Consider the following 24,332-nt stretch of genomic DNA (forward strand, 5'->3'; position numbering starts at 1 on the left):
CATCGACTGCATCCTTATGTAATACATGTATCACTAGCCACTTTAACTATGCCACTTGGTTTACATACTCATCTCATATGTATATACTGTACTCGATATCATCTACTGTATCTTGCCTATGCTGCTCTGTACCATCACTCATTCATATATCCTTATGTACATATTCTTTATCCCCTTACACTGTGTATAAGACAGTAGTTTTTTTGGAATTGTTAGTTAGATTACTTGTTCGTTATTACTGCATTGTCGGAACTAGAAGCACAAGCATTTCGCTACACTCGCATTAACATCTGCTAACCATGTGTATGTGACAAATAAAATTTGATTTGATTTGATTTGATATTAGCATCACACCTCTAGAAACACATTCTAGCAGGGTGTTCCAGACCCAGGCTATTAGCATCACACCTCTAGAAACACATTCTAGCAGGGTGTTACAGACCCAGGCTATTAGCATCACACCTCTAGAAACACATTCTAGCAGGGTGTTCCAGACCCAGGCTATTAGCATCACACCTCTAGAAACACATTCTATCAGGGTGTTCCAGACCCAGGCTATTAGCATCACACCTCTAGAAACACATTCTATCAGGGTGTTCCAGACCCAGGCTATTAGCATCACACCTCTAGAAACACATTCTAGCAGGGTGTTACAGACCCAGGCTATTAGCATCACACCTCTAGAAACACATTCTATCAGGGTGTTCCAGACCCAGGCTATTAGCATAACACCTCTAGAAACATTACATAGGGGTGTTCCAGACCCAGGCTATTAGCATCACACCTCTAGAAACATTACATAGTGGTGTTCCAGACCCAGGCTATTAGCATCACACCTCTAGAAACACAGTCTAGCAGGGTGTTCCAGACCCAGGCTATTAGCATCACACCTCTAGAAACATTACATAGTGGTGTTACAGACCCAGGCTATTAGCATCACACCTCTAGAAACATTACATAGTGGTGTTCCAGACCCAGGCTATTAGCATCACACCTCTAGAAACATTACATAGTGGTGTTCCAGACCCAGGCTATTAGCATCACACCTCTAGAAACACATTCTAGCAGGGTATTCCTACTGTCTCACCACTTGGTATAATCTCATACCATCTCCAGCAACATAACAAGTCAACTGTTAGCAGCAGGTAACTTCTGAGCAACTGTTAAACTGTTAGTGACTGTTAGCACAGATCTGTTTGTTTGTACTTCATTAGCCAACTCATTCCAAACATCACAATTCAGATCTGGCAAAGAAACAGGAGAAATAGACTGTTCTCCACAGACAGCCTCATAGCATTGTATATCCATGTTGACATGTTGATAATATTGACAGAACGTGGCTCTCTGATTATAAAGCCCGTACTGTATAACGTTAAATTAAAACTCTACAAACGAACAGCAATGTTAAAGATTGGTTTACCTCCTCTACATCCTTACCTCCTAACAATCCCACCATCCACATCATGACATCACAACAAAGTGCTGAGATGGGAAGAAAACACACAACATTAACAATCTCCCGCTGTATAGCGGGGAGGGAGGGAGGGGATCGAGGGGAGGGAGGGAGGGAGGAAGGGCAGGAGGGAGGAAGGGCAAGGAGAGAGGGAGGCAGGGAGGCAGGGAGGGAGGGAATGCAGGACCAGGCTTGTCTGCTATTATAGGCACAGCGATGTGAAGGACTGTTACCTGCTCAGTGAAGAGGAAGGAGCTCTCAGGCAGATAAAAGAGAGGGAGATGGGAGAGAAAGGGAGAGAGGGAAAGACAAAGACAGAAAGAGGGGGGGGAATTGGGAACGAGAGAGAAAGAGGAGAGAACAGAAAGAGAGGGGTGGAAATCAGAGAAAGAGAGAGAGAAAGAGGGGGGAGAGAGAGAGAAGAGAGGAGAGAACAGAAAGAGAGGGGGGATCAGGAACGAGAGAGAAAGAGGAGAGAACAGAAAGAGAGGGGAAATCAGGAAATGAGAGAGAAAGAGGAGAACAGAAAGAGAGGGGGGGATCAGGAACGAGAGAAAGAGAGGAGGGAACAGAAAGAGAGGGGGGAATCAGGAACGAGAGAGAAAGAGGAGAACAGAAAGAGAGACAAGGGGTGCTGTTATATAACTGACTCTACAGAGTGACTCACCATCATCATCATAAGCATGTGAGGGATCAACAGAGAGACAGAGGGGCACTCTGGACCCTCCTCCTCCTCCTCCTCCTCTTTATCCCTGCCTGAGAGCATGAGTCTACATCTGCACTTTCAACATGATTCTGTCCCTCCCTGACATGACTTGGATAATTGCAGGGTAGAACAATGACATTTCTATTTAATCAACCTAATTATCTTAAAGGGGTAGGTCACCTGGCAACAGTCAGTGAGAAGTAGGTTACAAGGCTCTGCGGTGTGACCATTTTACTCACGTATAAATATTTTGCTGTGAGACCTGGAATTGTTATTAAGGAGTACCAGTGTACACAGAAGAATGAAGGATTCCAGCTTTAATACCACCTAAAAATATGTTTTCATTGTGCTCCTAAATCCCTTTGTGTGTGCCTCCGTGTTTTAACTTAGAAGAAAAAAAGGTCCATGTAGAGCCCTGAGGTTTGAAATGAAATCAGAGGTGTTTTTAGACCACAGCAGGAGCATGCTAGACCACAGCAGGCCAGGCTAGACCACAGCAGGTCATGCTAGACCACAGCAGGAGCATGCTAGACCACAGCAGGCCAGGCTAGACCACAGCAGGTCAGGCTAGACCACAGCAGGAAGCATGCTAGACCACAGCAGGCCAGGCTAGACAACAGCAGGCCAGGCTAGACCACAGCAGGAGCATGCTAGACCACAGCAGGCCAGGCTAGATCACAGCAGGCCAGGCTAGACCACAGCAGGAGCATGCTAGACCACAGCAGGCCAGGCTAGACCAGAGCAGGCCAGGCTAGACCACAGCAGGAGCATGCTAGACCACAGCAGGCCAGGCTAGACCACAGCAGGCGCATGCTAGACCACAGCAGGCCAGGCTAGACCACAGCAGGCCAAGCTATGTCCTTTCAGATGGCTAATTATCAGCTTCAGGGAAGCCTGGTCTTACTGTTTCCTATAGACCCCATCTCCCCTTCACCACCTCCACCCACCTATCCTTCACTACCTCCACCCACCTCCCCTTCACTACCTCCACCCACCCACCTCCCCTTCACTACCTCCACCCATCTCTCATACACTACCTCCAACCATCTCTCATATACTACCTCCCCTTCACTACCTCCCCTTCACTACCTCCACCCACCCACCTCCCCTTCACTACCTCCACCCACCCACCTCCCCTTCACTACCTCCACCCACCCACCCACCTCCCCTTCACTACCTCCACCCACCCACCCACCCACCTCCCCTTCACTACCTCCACCCACCCACCTCCCCTTCACTACCTCCACCCACCCACCTCCCCTTCACCCCTCCACCCACCCACCTCCCCTTCACTACCTCCACCCATCTCTCATACACCCTCTCCACCCACCTCCCCTTCACTACCTCCACCCATCTCTCATACACCCTCTCCACCCACCTCCACCCATCCCTTCACCTCCCCTTCACTACCTCACCCATCTCTCATACACTACCTCCAACCATCTCTCATACTACCTCCCCTTCACTACCTCCCCTTCACTACCTCCGCCCTCCTCTCCTTCACTACCTCCTCCCTCCTCTCCTTCACTACCTCCGCCCACCTCTCCTTCACTACCTCCGCCCACCTCTCCTTCACTACCTCCGCCCACCTCTCCTTCACTACCTCCGCCCACCCCCCTTCACTACCTCCGCCCACCCACCTCCCCTTCACTACCTCCGCCCACCCACCTCCCCTTCACTACCTCCGCCCACCCACCTCCCCTTCACTACCTCCGCCCACCCACCTCTCCTTCACTACCTCCGCCCACCCATCTCTCCTTCACTACCTCCACCCACCCACCCACCTATCCTTCACTACCTCCACCCACCCACCTCTCCTTCACTACCTCCACCCACCCACCTCTCCTTCACTACCTCCACCCACCCACCTCTCCTTCACTACCTCCACCCACCCACCTCTCCTTCACTACCTCCACCCACCCACCTCTCCTTCACTACCTCCACCCACCCACCTCTCCTTCACTACCACCTCCGCCCACCTCCCCTTCACCACCTCCGCCCACCTCCCCTTCACCACCTCCGCCCATCTCTCATACACTACCTCCGCCCACCTCTCCTTCACTACCTCCGCCCACCTCTCCTTCACTACCTCCTCCCACCTCTCCTTCACTACCTCCGCCCACCTCTCATACACTACCTCCGCCCACCTCTCATACACTACCTCCGCCCACCTCTCATACACTACCTCCGCCCACCTCTCATACACTACCTCCGCCCACCTCTCATACACTACCTCCGCCCACCTCTCATACACTACCTCCGCCCACCTCTCATACACTACCTCCGCCCACCTCTCATACATTACCTCCGCCCACCTCTCATACACTACCTCCGCCCACCTCTCCTTCACTACCTCCACCCACCTCTCCTTCACTACCTCCACCTGTAATAAGCCTGTGTTAAATGAACTAGTTATTGTGAAAACAGCCTGTGTTAAAGGACTAGTTATTGTGAAAACAGCCTGTGTTAAAGGACTAGTTATTGTGAAAACAGCCTGTGTTAAAGGACTAGTTATTGTGAAAACAGCCTGTCTTAAAGGACTAGTTATTGTGAAAACAGCCTGTGTTAAAGGACTAGTTATTGTGAAAACAGCCTGTGTTAAAGGACTAGTTATTGTGAAAACAGCCTGTGTTAAAGGACTAGTTATGGTGAAAACAGCCTGTGTTAAAGGACTAGTTATTGTGAAAACAGCCTGTGTTAAAGGACTAGTTATTGTGAAAACAGCCTGTGTTAAAGGACTAGTTATTGTGAAAACAGCCTGTGTTAAAGGACTATTGTGAAAACAGCCTGTGTTACTGGTGAAAACAGCCTGTGTTAAAGGACTAGTTATTGTGAAAACAGCCTGTGTTAAAGGACTAGTTATTGTGAAAACAGCCTGTGTTAAAGGACTAGTTATGGTGAAAACAGCCTGTGTTAAAGGACTAGTTATTGTGAAAACAGCCTGTGTTAAAGGACTAGTTATTGTGAAAACAGCCTGTGTTAAAGGACTAGTTATGGTGAAAACAGCCTGTGTTAAAGGACTAGTTATTGTGAAAACAGCCTGTGTTAAAGGACTAGTTATGGTGAAAACAGCCTGTGTTAAAGGACTAGTTATTGTGAAAACAGCCTGTGTTAAAGGACTAGTTATGGTGAAAACAGCCTGTGTTAAAGGACTAGTTATTGTGAAAACAGCCTGTGTTAAAGGACTAGTTATTGTGAAAACAGCCTGTGATAAAGGACTAGTTATTGTGAAAACAGCCTGTGATAAAGGACTAGTTATGGTGAAAACAGCCTGTGTTAAAGGACTAGTTATTGTGAAAACAGCCTGTGTTAAAGGACTAGTTATGGTGAAAACAGCCTGTGTTAAAGGACTAGTTATTGTGAAAACAGCCTGTGTTAAAGGACTAGTTATGGTGAAAACAGCCTGTGTTAAAGGACTAGTTATTGTGAAAACAGCCTGTGATAAAGGACTAGTCCACAGAGATCTTGAGACAACAGCAATAGAGAGACAGTTGATGGGGGAATTCCAAGGAGGAAGAATACAACAAAAAGAACCAGATGTATGAAGCACAAAGTCAACACCAAGACACTGAGCCACAGAATAAATGGCTTGAAGCTTTATCCAAATCCTCTACGCTGCCCTGAACACAAACACACCTGAGGACTCACCTGTTGTGACAGGTGTCTGCCAGTTCTCACTGAGTTTCGCTTCACGCGCTGTGAGGTCACACCTGAGCGGTGAGAGGAGCTGTGGTTGGGAGGAGGGGCGGAGTGTTGGGACAGCTGGCTCTGTTGAACCTGATGGTTCAGGCTGTTGAGGGCACTGACGCTGGGTGGCTGCCTCCGCGCCTGGGTCGGCTGGTACCCACTGTTGATATTAGCAGGTTGTTGTGCCTGGGTTGACTGGTACAGACCATTGATATTCGAAGGTTGTGTCTGGTTGGACTGGTACAGGGTGCTGCTGTTAGCTTGTTGCTGTTTCCCCTGGGTGGTGGTGGGGGGGTTGAGAGCAGAAATATTGGAGGTCTTCGTGGGGCTCTGGGTCGCCCCGAAGCAGTTTGCCCGGTCGGGGTTTGTTGAGTCACCAGTCCCGCTGTTGCTAAATCCACTCTCACTCCCGATCCCTGGGAGAGATTCAGCCGAGGAGTCACTCCCCTTCCAGGTCTTTCCCTCCAGAAGCTTGGCTGCTGCCTCTGTGAATGGCTGGGAGAGAAGAAACACATTAGAGGATCAGAGTGAAAGAACAGAGGAGAGAGAGAGAGAGAGAGAGAGAGAGAGAGAGAGAGAGAGAGAGAGAGAGAGAGAGAGAGAGAGAGAGAGACAGAGACAGAGAGAGAGAGACAGAGAGAGAGAGAGAGAGAGAGAGAGAGAGAGAGAGACAGAGAGAGACAGAGAGAGAGAGACAGAGAGAGAGAGACAGAGGGAGAGAGAGAGAGAGAGACAGAGAGAGAGAGAGAGACAGAGAGAGAGAGAGAGAGACAGAGAGAGAGAGAAAGACAGAGACAGAGAGAGAGAGAGAGAGAGAATAAATAGAGAACCCACTCACTCCTAATCTCCCAGTGAAAATAAAAGTGTTGATCACAAACAGAGAGGAAAATGTTCTTCCTCCCTCCTCCTTCTCCCTCTCTCAGCCTCTTTACCTGACATCCCATGGATCCTCACTGTGGTCTTCTCTGATCTGTGACGCAGCTGTTTTAAAGAGGCCTGTACTCTCATTCCACTGTGGTCTTCTCTGATCTGTGACGCAGCTGTTTTAAAGAGCCCTGTACTCTCTCACTCCCCAGCTCTCATCCTGCACTTGTTGGTTAGGCTCTAGGCTCTAAGCAGTCAGGCAGGCAGGCAGAAAAGCACCAGTTGAGATAGGCAGTCAGTCGTGACTGGTGTTAAGAGGAGCAGGAGGCAGAGTGGAGCAGAGCGATGCTGCTAAACAGGCAAGGGAGTGAGGGAGTGAGGGAGGGAGGGAGGGAGGGAGGGAGGGAGGGAGGGAGGGAGGGGGAGGGAGGGAGGGAGGGAGGGAGGGAGGGAGGGAGGGAGGGAGGGAGGGAGGGAGGGAGGGAGGAAGGCAGGCAGACAGACAGACAGACAGACAGGCAGACAGTGCTAATGCTCTCACTCCCTACAGTGATGTGCTGTTATGCCATCCAAGCACAGAAAGCATGACTGTGTCCTTACGCTTCACTGCCTGACACGGGGTGTAGAGGAGAGGACGCAGGCTCAGAGAGACAGAGAGGAGAGAACATAACAGGAAAACAGAGGGATAAATATGAAAAGCTAAAAGTGAAGAGAAGAGTGGTAGGTCAGAGAGGAGAAGACAGAAGAGTGGTAGACAGAGAGGAGAAGACAGAAGAGTGGAAGGGCAGAGAGAAGAGGAAAGAGTGGAAGGTCAGAGAGGAGAAGACAGAAGAGTGGTAGACAGAGAGGAGAAGAGTGGAAGGTCAGAGAGGAGAAGAGGAAAGAGTGGAAGGTCTGAGAGGAGAAGAGGAAAGAGTGGAAGGTCGGAGAGGAGAAGACAGAAGAGTGGAAGGTCAGAGAGGAGAAGACAGAAGAGTGGAAGGTCGGAGAGGAGAAGACAGAAGAGTGGAAGGTCAGAGAGGAGAAGAGTGGAAGGTCAGAGAGGAGAAGAGGAAAGAGTGGAAGGACAGAGAGGAGAAGACAGAAGAGTGGAAGGTCAGAGAGGAGAAGACAGAAGAATGGAAGGTCAGAGAGGAGAAGACAGAAGAGTGGAAGGTCAGAGAGGAGAAGACAGAAGAGTGGAAGGACAGAGAGGAGAAGAGTGGAAGGTCTGAGAGGAGAAGAGGAAAGAGTGGAAGGACAGAGAGGAGAAGACAGAAGAGTGGAAGGTCAGAGAGGAGAAGAGTGGAAGGTCAGAGAGGAGAAGAGGAAAGAGTGGAAGGACAGAGAGGAGAAGACAGAAGAGTGGAAGGTCAGAGAGGAGAAGAGTGGAAGGTCTGAGAGGAGAAGAGGAAAGAGTGGAAGGTCAGAGAGGAGAAAACAGAAGAGTGGAAAGACAGAGAGGAGAAGACAGAAGAGTGGTAGACAGAGAGAAGAGGAAAGAGTGGAAGGTCGGAGAGGAGAAGAGTGGAAGGTCAGAGAGGAGAAGGGGAAAGAGTGGAAGGTCAGAGAGGAGAAGACAGAAGAGTGGAAGGTCAGAGAGGAGAAGACAGAAGTGCAGAAGAGTGGAAGGTCAGAGAGGAGAAGAAAGAAGAGTGGAAGGGTAAAAATAGAAAAGAAGAGTGGCAGATAGGAAATGAGGAAAATAGAAAAGGGCTCTGGGCAAAAGTAGTGCACTTTATAGGGATTTGGGCCAGACTCAGCAGAGAGAGTAGGATTAGAGCTATTCTCCTCAGTACACTGCAGTTCAGAAGGCAGGAGGTCTGACATTTAGGTATGAATCAAAGTACTGCCTCAGCAGAGAGAATTAGAGAGAGAGAGAGAGAGAGAGGAGAAAGAGAGAAGGAGAGCGAGAGAAGGAGAGAGAGAGAAGGGGAGAGAGAGAAGGGGATGAGAGAGAAGGGGAGAGAGAGAAGGGGAGAAGGAGAGAGAGAATGAGAGAGAGAGAGAGAATGAGAGAGAGAGAGAGAGAGAAAGAGAGAGAGAAAGAGAAAAGAGAGAGAGAGAGAGAGAGAGAGAGAGAAGGAGAGAGAGAGAGAGAGAGAGAAGGAGAGAGAGAGAGAGAGAGAGAGAGAGGAGAGAGAGAGAGAGAGAGAGAGAGAGAGAGAGAGAGAGAGAATGAGAGAGAGAGAGAAGGAGAGAGAGAGAGGAGAGAGAGAGGGAGAGAGAGAGAGAGAGAGAGAAGGAGAGAGAGAGAGAAGGAGAGAGAGAGAGAAGGAGAGAGAGGAGAAAGAGAGAGGAGAGAGAAAGAGAGAGAAGGAGAGGAGAGAGAGAAGGAGAGGAGAGAGAGAGAAGGAGAGGTACGGTGGGTTTATACACAATGATCTGTTAACTAATAATCAACTGATCAAATCAAAGAAACCCCCCACACCTCATTTGAATAAGAACGGCACAATCTCTGAGAAAGAAAGTAATGTATTCACATGCTAGAAACTACTCTGTCAGGACAGGCCTCTCAATGTGGCGACCCACAGGGTGTGCATGGCCAGTACGAACACATCTGACTAAATGAATCACGGTCTGGATGATTAGTTCCATTTAACAAGAAGGTGAAGTCCTATATTTCTTTTTAGCTTTATTTAACCAGGGGCAACCCCTGGAGAACAGGGTCTCATTTACAAGGGTACCCTGGGACACTATAAATGTACAATTACACATTACAACAAATTACATTCAAAATCGACAGACAAAATTACACATCAATCAAAACAAGTGCAGTTCTCCTTTACAACATTTCTCCTCAAAATCCGCAACTGCCCCTTCCAGACCAGAGAGTTACGCCTCAAACTGCCCCTTCCAGACCAGAGTTACGCCTCAAACTGCCCCTTCCAGACCAGAGATTTACGCCTCAGACTGACCCTTCCAGACCAGAGAGTTACGCCTCAAACTGACCCTTCCAGACCAGAGTTACACCTCAAACTGACCCTTCCAGACCAGAGTTACGACTCAAACTGACCCTTCCAGACCAGAGAGTTACACCTCAAACTGACCCTTCCTGACCAGAGTTACACCGCAAACTGACCCTTCCAGACAAAGAGTTCTACCTCAAACTGACCCTTCCAGACCAGAGAGTTACGCCTCAAACTGACCCTTCCAGACCAGAGAGTTACGCCTCAAACTGACCCTTCCAGACCAGAGAGTTATATCTCAAACTGACCCTTCCAGACAAAGAGTTCTACCTCAAACTGACCCTTCCAGACAAAGAGTTCTACCTCAAAATGACCCTTCCAGACCATAGAGTTCTACCTCAAACTGACCCTTCCAGACAAAGAGTTCTACCTCAAACTGACCCTTCCAGACAAAGAGTTCTACCTCAAACTGACCCTTCCAGACCAGAGTTACGCCTCAAACTGACCCTTCAAACTGTTCCTCTCAGATGGGTTAGGGCAGTGTGCAGTGTGGTTGAGATTGCATCGTCTGTGGACCTATTTGGGCGGTAAGCAAATTGGAGTGGGTCTAGGGTGTCAGGTAGGGTGGAGGTGATATGGGCCTTGACTAGTCTCTCAAAGCACTTCATGATGACGGAAGTGAGGGCTACGGGGCGGTAGTCGTTTAGCTCAGTTACCTTAGCTTTCTTGGGAACAGGAACAATGGTGGCCCTCTTGAAGCATGTGGGAACAGCAGACTGGTATAGGGATTGATTGAATATGTCCGTAAACACACCGGCCAGCTGGTCTGCGCATGCTCTGAGGATGCCGTCTGGGCCTGCAGCCTTGCGAGGGTTAACACGTTTAAATGTCTTACTCACCTCGGCTGTAGTGAAGGAGAGTCTGCATGTTTCCGTTGCAGGCCGTGTCAGTGGCACTGTATTGTCCTCAAAGCGGGCAAAAAGTTATTTAGTCTGCCTGGGAGCAAGACATCCTGGTCCGTGACTGGGCTGGTTTTCTTCTTGTAGTCCGTGATTGACTGTAGACCCTGCCACATGCCTCTTGTGTCTGAGCCGTTGAATTGAGATTCTACTTTGTCTCTGTACTGACGCTTAGCTTGTTTGATAGCCTTGCGGAGGGAGTAGCTGCACTGTTAGTATTCGGTCATGTTACCAGTCACCTTGCCCTGATTAAAAGCAGTGGTTTGCGCTTTCAGTTTCACGCGAATGCTGCCATCAATCCACGGTTTCTGGTTAGGGAATGTTTTAATTGTTGCTATGGGAACGACATCTTCAACGCACGTTCTAATGAACTCGCACACCGAATCTGCGTATTCGTCAATGTTGTTATCTGACGCAATACGAAACATATCCCAGTCCACGTGATGGAAGCAGTCTTGGAGTGTGGAGTCAGCTTGGTCGGACCAGCGTTGGACAGACCTCAGCGTGGGAGCTTCTTGTTTTAGTTTCTGTCTGTAGGCAGGGATCAGCAAAATGGAGTCGTGGTCAGCTTTTCCGAAAGGAGGGCGGGGCAGGGCCTTATATGCGTCGCGGAAGTTAGAGTAACAATGATCCAAGGTTTTTTCAGCCCTAGTTGCGCAATCAATATGCTGGTACAATTTAGGGAGTCTTGTTTTCAGATTAGCCTTGTTAAAATCCCCAGCTACAATGAATGCAGCCTCAGGATGTAGAGATTCCAGTTTGCAAAGAGTCAAATAAAGTTTGTTCAGAGCCATCGATGTGTCTGCTTGGGGGGGAATATATACGGCTGTGATTATAATCGAAGAGAATTCTCTTGGTAGATAATGCGGTCGACATTTGATTGTGAGGAATTCTAAATCAGGTGAACAGAAGGATTTGACTTCGTGTATATTTCTATGATCACACCACGTCTCGTTAGCCATAAGGCATACGCCCCCGCCCCTCTTCTTGCCAGAAAGATGTTTGTTTCTGTCGGCGCGATGCGTGGAGAAACCCGCTGGCTGCACCACCTCCGATAGCGTCTCTCCAGTGAGCCATGTTTCCGTGACGCAAAGAACGTTACAGTCCCTGATGTCCCTCTGGAATGCTACCCTTGCTCGGATTTCATCAACCTTGTTGTCAAGAGACTGGACATTGGCGAGGAGAATGCTAGGGAGTGGTGCACGATGTGCCTGTCTCCGGAGTCTGATCAGAAGACCGCCTCGTTTCCCTCTTTTACGGAGTCGTTTTTTTTGGGTCGCCGGCTGGGATCCATTCCGTTGTCCTGGTTGAAAGGCAGAACACAGGATCCGCTTTGTGAAAATCATATTCTTGGTCGTACTGATGGTGAGTTGACGCTGATCTTATATTCAGTAGTTCTTCTCGACTGTATGTAATGAAACCTAAGATGACCTGGGGTACTAATGTAAAAAATAACACGTAAAAAAACATAAAACTGCATAGTTTCCTAGGAACGCGAAGCGAGGCGGCCATCTCTGTCGGCGCCGGAAGTATATGTCTTTCCATTTCTCCTGAAAATCGGAACATCCGGTTGTTGCTAGTAGGCTACCTTCATGATGAGATTATTATGGATAAAAGCTAGATCATTTTTATTTGTCAAAAGGCAGCCAAGCATCAGGTCTTATTCTGGTGACATGATTATTGATGCTTGGCTGCCTTTTGACAAATAACAATTATTCATTGGAAAGCAGTATCAAGCTCATCATCATCCAATTTCACCACCCTGTGAAGTTCATCACAATTGATTTCATTTCTTGTCTAATAAACAACATGTTTTCCCGAGTCGTAGTGGGAGGACCACACCACATATCATCGCTTGACTCCAGTCCTTCGATATGATGGTTATTATATCAATATTTGTGCATGTGGCGTTTCCACTGCCATTTCTCGCATAATTACAGCGTATTTTGTTTTGTAGACCTTAGTAGTTTGCCGACAGATTGGCTGTATCCATCTGGCCTTTCGTGACATTTATTTTATCTGACTTGAACTTTACTCGTATGAAAAGGTTGGATGGAAACCTGGTTAACCTGGGTAAATCATTTATCCATTGGATGTAAGAAGGGGAACTTGGAGTTTGGAGTTGAGTGTGTGGATGAAATTCTAGCCATGAATGGGATCAAATCCCTGTAGGAGCACTACACCAGCATGGATCAAATCACCGTAGGAGCACTACACCAGCATTGATCAAATCACCGTAGGAGCACTATACCAGCATGGATCAAATCCCAGTACGAGCACTACTGTATACCAGCATGGATCAAATCACTGTAGGAGCAATACACCAGCATGGATGGATCAAATCTCTGTAGGAGCAATACACCAGCATGGATGGATCAAATCACTGTAGGAGCACTACACCAGCATGGATGGATCAAATCCCTGTAGGAGCACTACACCAGCATGGATCAAATCCCTGTAGGAGCACTACACCAGCATGGATGGATCAAATCTCTGTAGGAGCACTATACCAGCATGGATCAAATCCCTGTAGGAGCACTACACCAGCATGGATGGATCAAATCTCTCTGTAGGAGCACTATACCAGCATGGATCAAATCACTGTAGGAGCACTATACCAGCATGGATCAAATCCCTGTAGGAGCACTACACCAGCATGGATCAAATCACCGTAGGAGCACTACACCAGCATTGATCAAATCACCGTAGGAGCACTATACCAGCATGGATCAAATCCCAGTACGAGCACTACTGTATACCAGCATGGATCAAATCCCTGTAGGAGCACTACTGTATACCAGCATGGATCAAATCCCTGTAGGAGCACTACTGTATACCAGCATGGATCAAACCCCTGTAGGAGCATTACTGTATACCAGCATGGATCAAATCACCGTAGGAGCACTATACCAGCATGGATCAAATCCCTGTAGGAGCACTACTGTATACCAGCATGGATCAAATCCCTGTAGGAGCACTACTGTATACCAGCATGGATCAAATCACCGTAGGAACACTACTGTATAATGGCATGGATCAAATCCCTGTAGGAGCACTATATCAGCATGGATCAAATCACTGTAGGAACACTACTGTATAATGGCATGGATCAAATCCCTGTAGGAGCACTACTGTATAATGGCATGGATCAAATCCCTGTAGGAGCACTACTGTATACCAGCATGGATCAAATCCCTGTAGGAGCACTACTGTATACCAGCATGGATCAAATCCCTGTTTGAGCACTACTGTATACCAGCATGGATCAAATCCCTGTTTGAGCACTACTGTATACCAGCATGGATCAAATCCCTGTTTGAGCACTACTGTATACCAGCATGGATCAAATCCCTGTAGGAGCACTATACCAGCATGGATCAAATCCCTGTAGGAGCACTACACCAGCATGGATCAAATCCCTGTAGGAGCACTACACCAGCATGGATGGATCAAATCTCTGTAGGAGCACTATACCAGCATGGATCAAATCCCTGTAGGAGCACTACACCAGCATGGATGGATCAAATCTCTGTAGGAGCACTATACCAGCATGGATCAAATCACTATAGGAGCACTATACCAGCATGGATCAAATCACTGTAGGAGCACTACACCAGCATGGATCAAATCACCGTAGGAGCACTACACCAGCATGGATCAAATCACCGTAGGAGCACTATACCAGCATGGATCAAATCCCAGTACGAGCACTATACCAGCATGGATCAAATCCCTGTAGGAGCACTACTGTATACCAGCATGGATCAAATCCCTGTAGGAGCACTACTGTATACCAGCATGGATCAAATCCCTGTTTGAGCACTACTGTATACCAGCATGGATCAAATCACTGTAGAAGCACTACTGTATATCAGCATGGATCAAACCCCTGTAGGAGCATTACTGTATACCAGCATGGATCAAATCACCGTAGGAGCACTATACCAGCATGGATCAAATCCCTGTAGGAGCACTACTGTATACCAGCATGGATCAAATCCCTGTAGGAGCACTACTGTATACCAGCATGGATCAAATCACCGTAGGAACACTACTGTATAATGGCATGGATCAAATCCCTGTAGGAGCACTATATCAGCATGGATCAAATCACTGTAGGAACACTACTGTATAATGGCATGGATCAAATCCCTGTAGGAGCACTACTGTATAATGGCATGGATCAAATCCCTGTAGGAGCACTACTGTACACCAGCATGGATCAAATCCCTGTAGGAGCACTACTGTATACCAGCATGGATCAAATCCCTGTTTGAGCACTACTGTATACCAGCATGGATCAAATCCCTGTTTGAGCACTACTGTATACCAGCATGGATCAAATCCCTGTTTGAGCACTACTGTATACCAGCATGGATCAAATCCCTGTTTGAGCACTACTGTATACCAGCATGGATCAAATCCCTGTTTGAGCACTACTGTATACCAGCATGGATCAAATCACTGTAGGAGCACTAACTATATCAGCAGTATTTTCCACTTTAAAATGTATGTCAAACAAAAACCAGTGATTACAAAGTTAAACAAACCAAACAACTCTTTGCACACTTAACACATTTTACCAAAACACATTTAGTTGAAGATCAGTCCAAATGTAAAGTTTAGTAACAGAATACCAGTTGGTGCTGTCATTCTGCACTAGTCATTGAGTGAGTTTCACATCATAACTTCAAAGGAGTGTGGATCCATAACAACACCCAGCTACTCACCTCATTCCTTCCATGCTGCCTCTCTCTGTGCTGCTGATCAGACTGTGGGTTCTGTTGTTGTTGTTTCTGATGCTGCTGCTGGGCCTCCCTGCCCCTGGCAGAGGTTACCATATATCGGGCAGACGGTTTGTTCCTGTCCCGACCTGGCTCCATGGACCCCTGGTTGAGCCCCTTCAAGAGCCGAACCAGGAGGTTAGGGGGCAGCTCCTCCACCGACCTGGCCTGGACCAGGGTATGACACTCTGGGCAGTGGAGCGCAATCTTGGCCCCGGGCCTGGAGTTCTCCTGTTGATGCAGGCTGGGCTTCCAGGGGGTATCCTGGCAAGGCAGGACCTTGGCTGAAACATCCAGCCGCTCTAAACACAGCGGGCACGTCGATAAGTCCAACACAGCCAGCTCCTCCATCTTAGAATGGGTGCAGGGTTCTGCTTCGGTGTGGCTATGTGTTCTCATTCATCAGACTGATTACAGCATTCTGGAAAGGAGGATAAAGAAATCATAAGTTATATAAAGATTTTCCTTTAAAAAAATCTCCCATGTATACAATTCTATACTACGTAATGTATTGTCATTACATTAAATACAGGCAAGTGATAATACTTTCCATTTGTAAACATCGCATCGAATATGGTTTCTTCTTCTCTTGAGCTGTGCAGATCGCGCACAAGTGTCATGTCACCTGCGGTTAGGCCGACTGTTCAGGTAACCGGAAGTGCAATACCAAGCGACATACCTGTCTACTCAATCGAAAAACACCAACATACTCGCTGTAATGAATAACGTACCGTGCTTGTTAAAACTACAGACAGTATACGGTAGATTTCAATAAACGTATGAAAATAAATGGCAAAAAAATTGGTTACGCGCTTGAACTGTCTCTAGCGCCTCGGCTGACGCAGTGGAAAGCCACACAATTGACAAATCTCCTTGTCGATTTACAGACACGCGTTTCAATGCAATGTTTTAAATTCAAACCACATATTTGTCCACAATATCAATACATAGCCTACCTCTTTTGTCGGAAACACTCTTCTCAAGGCAAGTATGCTAACAAACATTCCCACGTCCAAACTGAACACGTTTTGCAACTGCACTTGCCAGACACTCGTATCGGTTTACACGTCTCATTCCTTAACCCTTGACTGGTAGGTGGCGGAGACTTCACCACTAAATCATTATATGTGGTTGTAAACAATCCAAACTGGAAAGGTACGTAGTCAGTCCGTAACCAAACCATCACCACACAGCGGGCTATATCGTCAATCGCCAAACTGTAAAATACATGCAAGTCACCTAAATTATCTTTCTTAGTTTATCAAAACGGTAATAGTTATTTTTCTTATGGAATATTTTGAAGTAGGCCTGCCCATATACGGGCTGTGACAATGTGATTGGTGAGGATTTAACTGAATATAAAATGTGTACTACTGTGAAGCTATAATGAAGATTGTATCTGTACAATAGAAATTGATGCTGGCAGAAAGAAGTAGGCCTATCAGCAGGCTAATGATTTGAAGTGTCATGATATTGCCTCTGTTGTCCGAGCCGGCTGTCTCTCTCTTTCTATCATGTATCATGTCCTCCCTCTAGTGGTAGCAGGCACATTTCACACATTTAATCGGAAAATAGAGACATCTGCTATTACCATCTTTTAACTACGTATTATAACAGGGCAATAAAGAAATACTGCAATATTTCAGGCTCAAACCTCTGACATTTAATGCATTTTATTGGAAACTCTTTGAACTTATGTCAGTTAAATGACAATGATGAGGCGAGTAAGAAGAGGAGGACTGTGGTGGTGACGATGATGATGATGTGGGTGATAAAATGCCATTCATGGCTAAAATTTCATCCACACACTCAACTCCAAACTCCAAGTTCCCCTTCTTACATCCAATGGATAAATGATTTACCCACGTTAACCAGGTTTCCATCCAACCTTTTCATATGAGTAAAGTTCAAGTCAGGGTACGAGGTAATAACATGGTTATATACAGGGAGTACCAGTACCGAGTCAATGTGCAGGGGTATGAGGTAATAACATGGCTATATACAGGGAGTATCAGTACCAAGTCAATGTGCAGGGGTACGAGGTAATAACATGGCTATATACAGGGAGTAGCAGTACCAAGTCAATGTGCAGGGGTACGAGGTAATAACATGGCTATATACAGGGAGTATCAGTACCAAGTCAATGTGCAGGGGTACGAGTTAATAACATGGCTATATACAAGGAGTACCAGTACCGAGTCAATGTGCAGGGGTACGAGGTATAATTGAGGTAATATGTACATGTAGGTAGGGGTTAAAAGTGACTAGGCAGTCAGGATAGGTAATAAACAGAGTAGCAGCAGCAGATGTGAAGAGTGTTAAAGTTTGTGAAAATATGTGTGTGTGTGTGGCGTCAATATGCTCGTGTGTGTTTTGTGTGTATTGGAGTGTCAGTGTAGTATGTGAGTGTGTGTGTGTGGGTAAAGTCCAGTGAGTGTGCATAGAGCCAGTGCAAGAGACTCAGTGCAATTTCTTTCTTCAATTAGTATAATCTGTTACAACTTTGCAAAACGTATCATATGGTACGAATTCCAATTCGTTGTGGCTAACGTTAGCTAGTTGGCTAGGTGGCTAATGCTAACATTAGCTAGATGGCTCACGTTAGCTGGGTTAGGGTTAGGGTTTGGAGTTAGGTAAAAGGGATAGGGGAATGGTTAGCTAACATGCTAAGTAGTTGCAAAGTAGCTAAAAAGCTAAAGTTCTCCGTGATAAGATTCAAACACGCAACCTTTGGGTTGCTAGATGTTTATGTCATATTCGTTTTTGCCTTAAGTAACCTTCTGTCTTATGTAACCATACAAAACTTAACATATCATACTAATTTGGGTCTCACTGATTTACATGAACTATGTTACATCTAGTCTATGAGAGCAGGCTGTCTCGTCAAGACCAGTATCTAGTTTCAGGCAGGTTAGATTAGTAGCCTACCCGCACTGTGTCTGTGAGACCAGTATGTAGGTGATCTAGTTTCAGGCAGGTTAGATTAGTAGACTACCCACACTGTGTCTGTGAGCTGTTGGCTAGAGCCCACGTGCCAAGACCAGAGTTTATTTTTTTATTTAAATGTTTTATTTCACCTTTATTTAACCAGTTGAGAACAAGTTCTCATTTACAACTGCGACAAGGCTAAGATAAAGCAAAGCAGTGCGACACAAACAACAACACAGAGTTACACATGGAATAAATACACAGTCAATGGGCACATTCACAGAGTGGGCACGTTCACTATATAATGCAAAATGTTTTGTGACAAAACCATCAGTATGGAGTTGTAAATACAAACCATCAGAGTTGTAAATACAATGGAAATCAAGTTATCTTATATTTTGAATTCGGTACATGGGAATTTAACTGTAAAAGTCATTTTTATGGGCACTACTTCATCTTAGTATATTCACATGCAAATATGTTGCCAATTGGATAAAAACCTAGCTATTGGCTGTGTACTGAAAGTTCAGGACATTCACTTAAATCTTTTAAACAAGCATGAATCTTTTATCTCTTTTGCATGTCAACAGAACACCAGAGCACGGGGGAATTTTTAAATATAGCTTTTAAAAAGAGGGATGGAGAATGATAGAAAGAGAGATACTTGTCATTACTTATTCACATGTTGACGCAGGAGACACAGTCCAAGCATTACAGCAGCCAATGGCTGTTGAGTGGAAAGGTTTAGTTAGGCTATCTGATAAACACAGAATCATGTTTTATTATATGTTTATAATTTAACGAGGCTAGTCAGTTAAGAACAAACTCTTATTTACAATGACGGCCTACACCGACCAAACCCGGACGACACTGGGCCAATTGTGCGCCTGCCCTATGGAACTCGCAATCACGGCCGGTTGTGATACAGCCTGGAATCGAACCAGGGTGTCTGTAGTGACGCTTCAAGCACTGAGATGCAGTGCCGTAGACTGCTGCCCCACTCGGGAGCCCAAATATTTCATTGGAACAGAGCATTTTCACTGTACATTATTTCTTCTGGATAATAATATCTCTACACTGACAGGACTGATGGTATAACTCGGGCCCTGAGTTTCTCCTGGGTATGTGATCTCACCAGGAAATACTGTTGTATTTAACTAGGGCACTGAGTTTCTCCTGGTCATGTGATCTCACCAGGAAATACTGTAGTCTATAACTAAGGCCCTGAGTTTCTCCTGGTTATGTGATCTTACCAGGAAATACTGTAGTCTATAACTCAGGCCCTGAGTTTCTCCTGGTCATGTGATCTCACCAGGAAATACTGTAGTCCTCCAGTGGGATGAGGTCTTAGCATGTATGTTTATTATGGGGTGCATTCCAAATGGCACCTTATTCCCAATATAGTGCACTACTCTTGACCTGAGCCCTATGGGGTGTGGAATCTCTAGGGGTTAGCTGGGAGTGGTATCTCTAGCGGTTAGCTGGGAGTGGTATCTCTAGGGGGGAGCTGGGAGTAGTACCTCTAGGGGTTAGCTGGGAGTGGTATCTCTAGGGGTTAGCTGGGAGTGGTATCTCTAGGGGGGCTAGCTGGGAGTGGTATCTCTAGGGGTTAGCTGGGAGTGGTATCTCTAGGGTTAGCTGGGAGTGGTATCTCTAGGGGTTAGCTGGGAGCTGGGAGTGGTATCTCTAGGGGCTAGCTGGGAGTGGTATCTCTAGGGGTTAGCTGGGAGCTGGGAGTGGTATCTCTAGGGTTTAGCTGGGAGTGGTATCTCTAGGTTTTGGCTGGGAGTGGTATCTCTAGGGGTTAGCTGGGAGTGGTATCTCTATGGGTTAGCTGGGAGTGGTATCTCTAGGGGTTAGCTGGGAGTGGTATCTCTAGGGGTTAGCTGGGAGTGGTATCTCTAGGGGGGAGCTGGGAGTGGTATCTCTAGGGGTTAGCTGGGAGCTGGGAGTGGTATCTCTATGGGTTAGCTGGGAGTGGTATCTCTAGGGGTTAGCTGGGAGTGGTATCTATAGGGGTTAGCTGGGAGCTGGGAGTGGTATCTCTAGGGGTTAGCTCGGAGCTGGGAGTGGTATCTCTAGGCGTTAGCTGGGAGTGGTACCTCTAGGGGGAGCTGGGAGTGGTATCTCTAGGGGGAGCTGGGAGTGGTATCTCTAGGGGGGGGAGCTGGGAGTGGTATCTCTAGGGGTTAGCTGGGAGTGGTATCTCTAGGGGTTAGCTGGGAGCTGGGAGTGGTATCTCTAGGGGTTAGCTGGGAGTGGTATCTCTAGGGGTTAGCTGGGAGTGGTATCTCTAGGGGTTAGCTGGGAGTGGTATCTCTAGGGGTTAGCTGGGAGCTGGGAGTGGTATCTCTAGGGTTAGCTGGGAGTGGTATTTCTAGGGGTTAGCTGGGAGTGATATCTCTAGGTTTTGGCTGGGAGTGGTATCTCTAGGGGTTAGCTGGGAGTGGTATCTCTATGGGTTAGCTGGGAGTGGTATCTCCAGGGGTTAGCTGGGAGTGGTATCTCTAGGGGTTAGCTGGGAGTGGTATCTCTAGGGGGAGCTGGGAGTGGTATCTCTAGGGGTTAGCTGGGAGCTGGGAGTGGTATCTCTATGGGTTAGCTGGGAGTGGTATCTCTAGGGGTTAGCTGGGAGCTGGGAGTGGTATCTCTAGGGGTTAGCTGGGAGCTGGGAGTGGTATCTCTAGGGGTTAGCTGGGAGCTGGGAGTGGTATCTCTAGGCGTTAGCTGGGAGTGGTACCTCTAGGGGGGGGAGCTGGGAGTGGTATCTCTAGGGGGAGCTGGGAGTGGTATCTCTAGGGGGAGCTAGGAGTGGTATCTCTAGGGGTTAGCTGGGAGTGGTATCTCCATGGGTTAGCTGGGAGTGGTATCTCCAGGGGTTAGCTGGGAGTGGTATCTCTAGGGGTTAGCTGGGAGTGGTATCTCTAGGGGGAGCTGGGAGTGGTATCTCTAGGGGTTAGCTGGGAGCTGGGAGTGGTATCTCTATGGGTTAGCTGGGAGTGGTATCTCTAGGGGTTAGCTGGGAGCTGGGAGTGGTATCTCTGGGGGGTTAGCTGGGAGCTGGGAGTGGTATCTCTAGGGGTTAGCTGGGAGCTGGGAGTGGTATCTCTAGGGGCGTTAGCTGGGAGTGGTATCTCTAGGGGGAGCTGGGAGTGGTATCTCTAGGGGGGAGCTGGGAGTGGTATCTCTAGGGGGGAGCTAGGAGTGGTATCTCTAGGGGTTAGCTGGGAGTGGTATCTCTAGGGTTAGCTGGGAGCTGGGAGTGGTATCTCTAGGGGTTAGCTGGGAGTGGTATCTCTAGGGGTTAGCTGGGAGCTGGGAGTGGTATCTCTAGGGGTTAGCTGGGAGTGGTATCTCTAGGGGTTAGCTGGGAGCTGGGAGCTGGGAGTGAGTGGTATCTCTAGGGGTTAGCTGGGAGTGGTATCTCTAGGGGTTAGCTGGGAGTGGTATCTCTAGGGGCTAGCTGGGAGTGGTATCTCTAGGGGCTGGCTGGGAGTGGTATCTCTAGGGGTTAGCTGGGAGCTGGGAGTGGTATCTCTAGGGGTTAGCTGGGAGTGGTATCTCTAGGGGTTAGCTGGGAGTGGTATCTCTAGGGGTTAGCTGGGAGTGGTATCTCTAGGGGGTAGCTGGGAGCTGGGAGTGGTATCTCTAGGGGTTAGCTGGGAGTGGTATCTCTAGGGGTTAGCTGGGAGCTGGGGTATCTCTAGGGGCTAGCTGGGAGTGGTATCTCTAGGGGGGCTGGGAGCTGGGAGTGGTATCTCTAGGGGTTAGCTGGAAGTGGTATCTCTAGGGGCTAGCTGGGAGTGGTATCTCTAGGGGTTAGCTGGGAGTGGTATCTCTAGGGGTTAGCTGGGAGTGGTATCTCTAGGGGCTAGCTGGGAGTGGTATCTCTAGGGGTTAGCTGGGAGTGGTATCTCTAGGGGCTAGCTGGGAGTGGTATCTCTAGGGGTTAGCTGGGAGTGGTATCTCTAGGGGTTAGCTGGGAGTGGTATCTCTAGGGGTTAGCTGGGAGTGGTATCTCTAGGGGTTAGCTGGGAGTGGTATCTCTAGGGGTTAGCTGGGAGTGGTATCTCTATGGGTTAGCTGGGAGCTGGGAGTGGTATCTCTAGGGGTTAGCTGGGAGTGGTATCTCTATGGGGGAGCTGGGAGTGGTATCTCTAGGGGTTAGCTGGGAGTGGTATCTCTAGGGGTTAGCTGGGAGTGGTATCTCTATGGGTTAGCTGGGAGTGGTATCTCTAGGGGTTAGCTGGGAGTGGTATTCTAGGGGTTAGCTGGGAGCTGGGAGTGGTATCTCTAGGGGTTAGCTGGGAGTGGTATCTCTAGGGGGAGCTGGGAGTGGTATCTCTAGGGGGAGCTGGGGTGGTATCTCTAGGGGGGTTAGCTGGGAGTGGTATCTCTAGGGGTTAGCTGGGAGCTGGGAGTGGTATCTCTAGGGGTTAGCTGGGAGTGGTATCTCTAGGGGTTAGCTGGGAGCTGGGAGTGGTATCTCTAGGGGTTAGCTGGGAGTGGTATCTCTAGGGGGAGCTTGGAGTGGTATCTCTAGGGGTTAGCTGGGAGCTGGGAGTGGTATCTCTAGGGGTTAGCTGGGAGTGGTATCTCTAGGGGTTAGCTGGGGGCTGGGAGTGGTATCTCTAGGGGTTAGCTGGGAGTGGTATCTCTAGGGGTTAGCTGGGAGCTGGGAGTGGTATCTCTAGGGGTTAGCTGGGAGTGGTATCTCTAGGGGTTAGCTGGGAGTGGTATCTCTAGGGGGACCTGGGAGTGGTATCTCTAGGGGTTAGCTGGGAGCTGGGAGTGGTATCTCTAGGGGTTAGCTGGGAGTGGTATCTCTAGGGGTTAGCTGGGATCTGGGAGTGGTATCTCTAGGGGCTAGCTGGGAGTGGTATCTCTAGGGGTTAGCTGGGAGTGGTACCTCTAGGGGCTAGCTGGGAGTGGTATCTCTAGGGGTTAGCTGGGAGTGGTATCTCTAGGGGTTAGCTGGGAGTGGTATCTCTAGGGGTTAGCTGGGAGTGGTATCTCTAGGGGTTAGCTGGGAGTGGTATCTCTAGGGGTTAGCTGGGAGCTGGGAGTGGTATCTCTAGGGGGAGCTGGGGGAGCTGGGAGTGGTATCTCTAGGGGTTAGCTGGGAGTGGTAACTCTAGGGGTTAGCTGGGAGTGCTATCTCTAGGGGGAGCTGGGAGTGGTATCTCTAGGGGTTAGCTGGGAGTGGTATCTCTAGGGGTTAGCTGGGAGCTGGGAGTGGTATCTCTAGGGGTTAGCTGGGAGTGGTATCTCTAGGGGGGAGCTGGGAGTGGTATCTCTAGGGGGGAGCTGGGAGTGCTGTCTCATGGAATATCAGGCCCTGTCACACACTGCAGCATGAGGAGAGGAGAGTCTCTCTCTCTCAATCTTTCCCTCCCTCTCGGTCTCTGGTCTGCATGGCTTTCATGTTTTATTTAAAGTCCTGTCTAACTCACAGAGTGCTGCTAACTCATTGAATGTGATTTGTTTGAGCAATGCCTCTCGCCGTGTGTGTTCCAGTGTGTGTGTTCCAGTGTGTGTGTGTGTTCCTGTGCGTGTATGTTTCAAAGAAAATTGGACTCAAAAACTATATTTTGGTATTTGTTTCATTAGTCCACTTTTAATACAATCCTAAAATGTTTTGCATGTCAGCAATCAGGTTTTTAACTGATAGAACTTTCAAAATACAGAACGTGTCATACATCATCCTACAAAACCTATCATACTGCATCATACTGCATCACACTGCATCATACTGCATCACACTGCATCATCCTACAAAACCTATCATACTGCATCATACTGCATCATACTGCATCACACTGCATCATACTGCATCACACTGCATCATCCTACAAAACCTATCATACTGCATCATACTGCATTACACTGCATCATACTGTGTCATACTGCATCATAATACATCATACTGCATCACACTGCATCATCCTACAAAACCTATCATACTGCATCATACTGCATCATACTGTGTCATACTGCATCATAATACATCATACTGCATCACACTGCATCATATCAAAATATCATACTGCATCACTGCATCAT

At 47.8% G+C, this 24,332-nt stretch overlaps 1 protein-coding gene across 3 annotated transcripts in view; it reads right to left on the reverse strand.

Annotated features, from left to right (window-relative positions):
- Positions 1–16,450, reverse strand: part of LOC112237674 (E3 ubiquitin-protein ligase SH3RF3) — a 35,223-nt gene extending 18,773 nt beyond the window's left edge. The window contains exons 1-3 of one of the 3 annotated variants that reach the window (XM_042303405.1): positions 16,298–16,450; positions 15,288–15,762; positions 5,808–6,341 (exon numbers count right to left, since the gene is read on the reverse strand). In XM_042303405.1, the coding sequence (XP_042159339.1) occupies positions 5,808–6,341; positions 15,288–15,740 (987 nt within the window). In that variant the 5' untranslated portion in view covers positions 15,741–15,762; positions 16,298–16,450. Of the gene's footprint in view, positions 1–5,795; positions 6,342–6,778; positions 7,054–15,287; positions 15,763–16,297 lie in introns of those variants that run through there. The other 2 variants (XM_042303404.1, XM_042303406.1) reach the window with 2 other exon arrangements.
- Between the last annotated feature and the right edge of the window lie 7,882 nt (positions 16,451–24,332).

This window comes from Oncorhynchus tshawytscha, linkage group LG21 (assembly GCF_018296145.1).
Source record: "Oncorhynchus tshawytscha isolate Ot180627B linkage group LG21, Otsh_v2.0, whole genome shotgun sequence".
In the NCBI taxonomy this organism is placed as follows: Eukaryota; Metazoa; Chordata; class Actinopteri; order Salmoniformes; family Salmonidae; genus Oncorhynchus; species Oncorhynchus tshawytscha.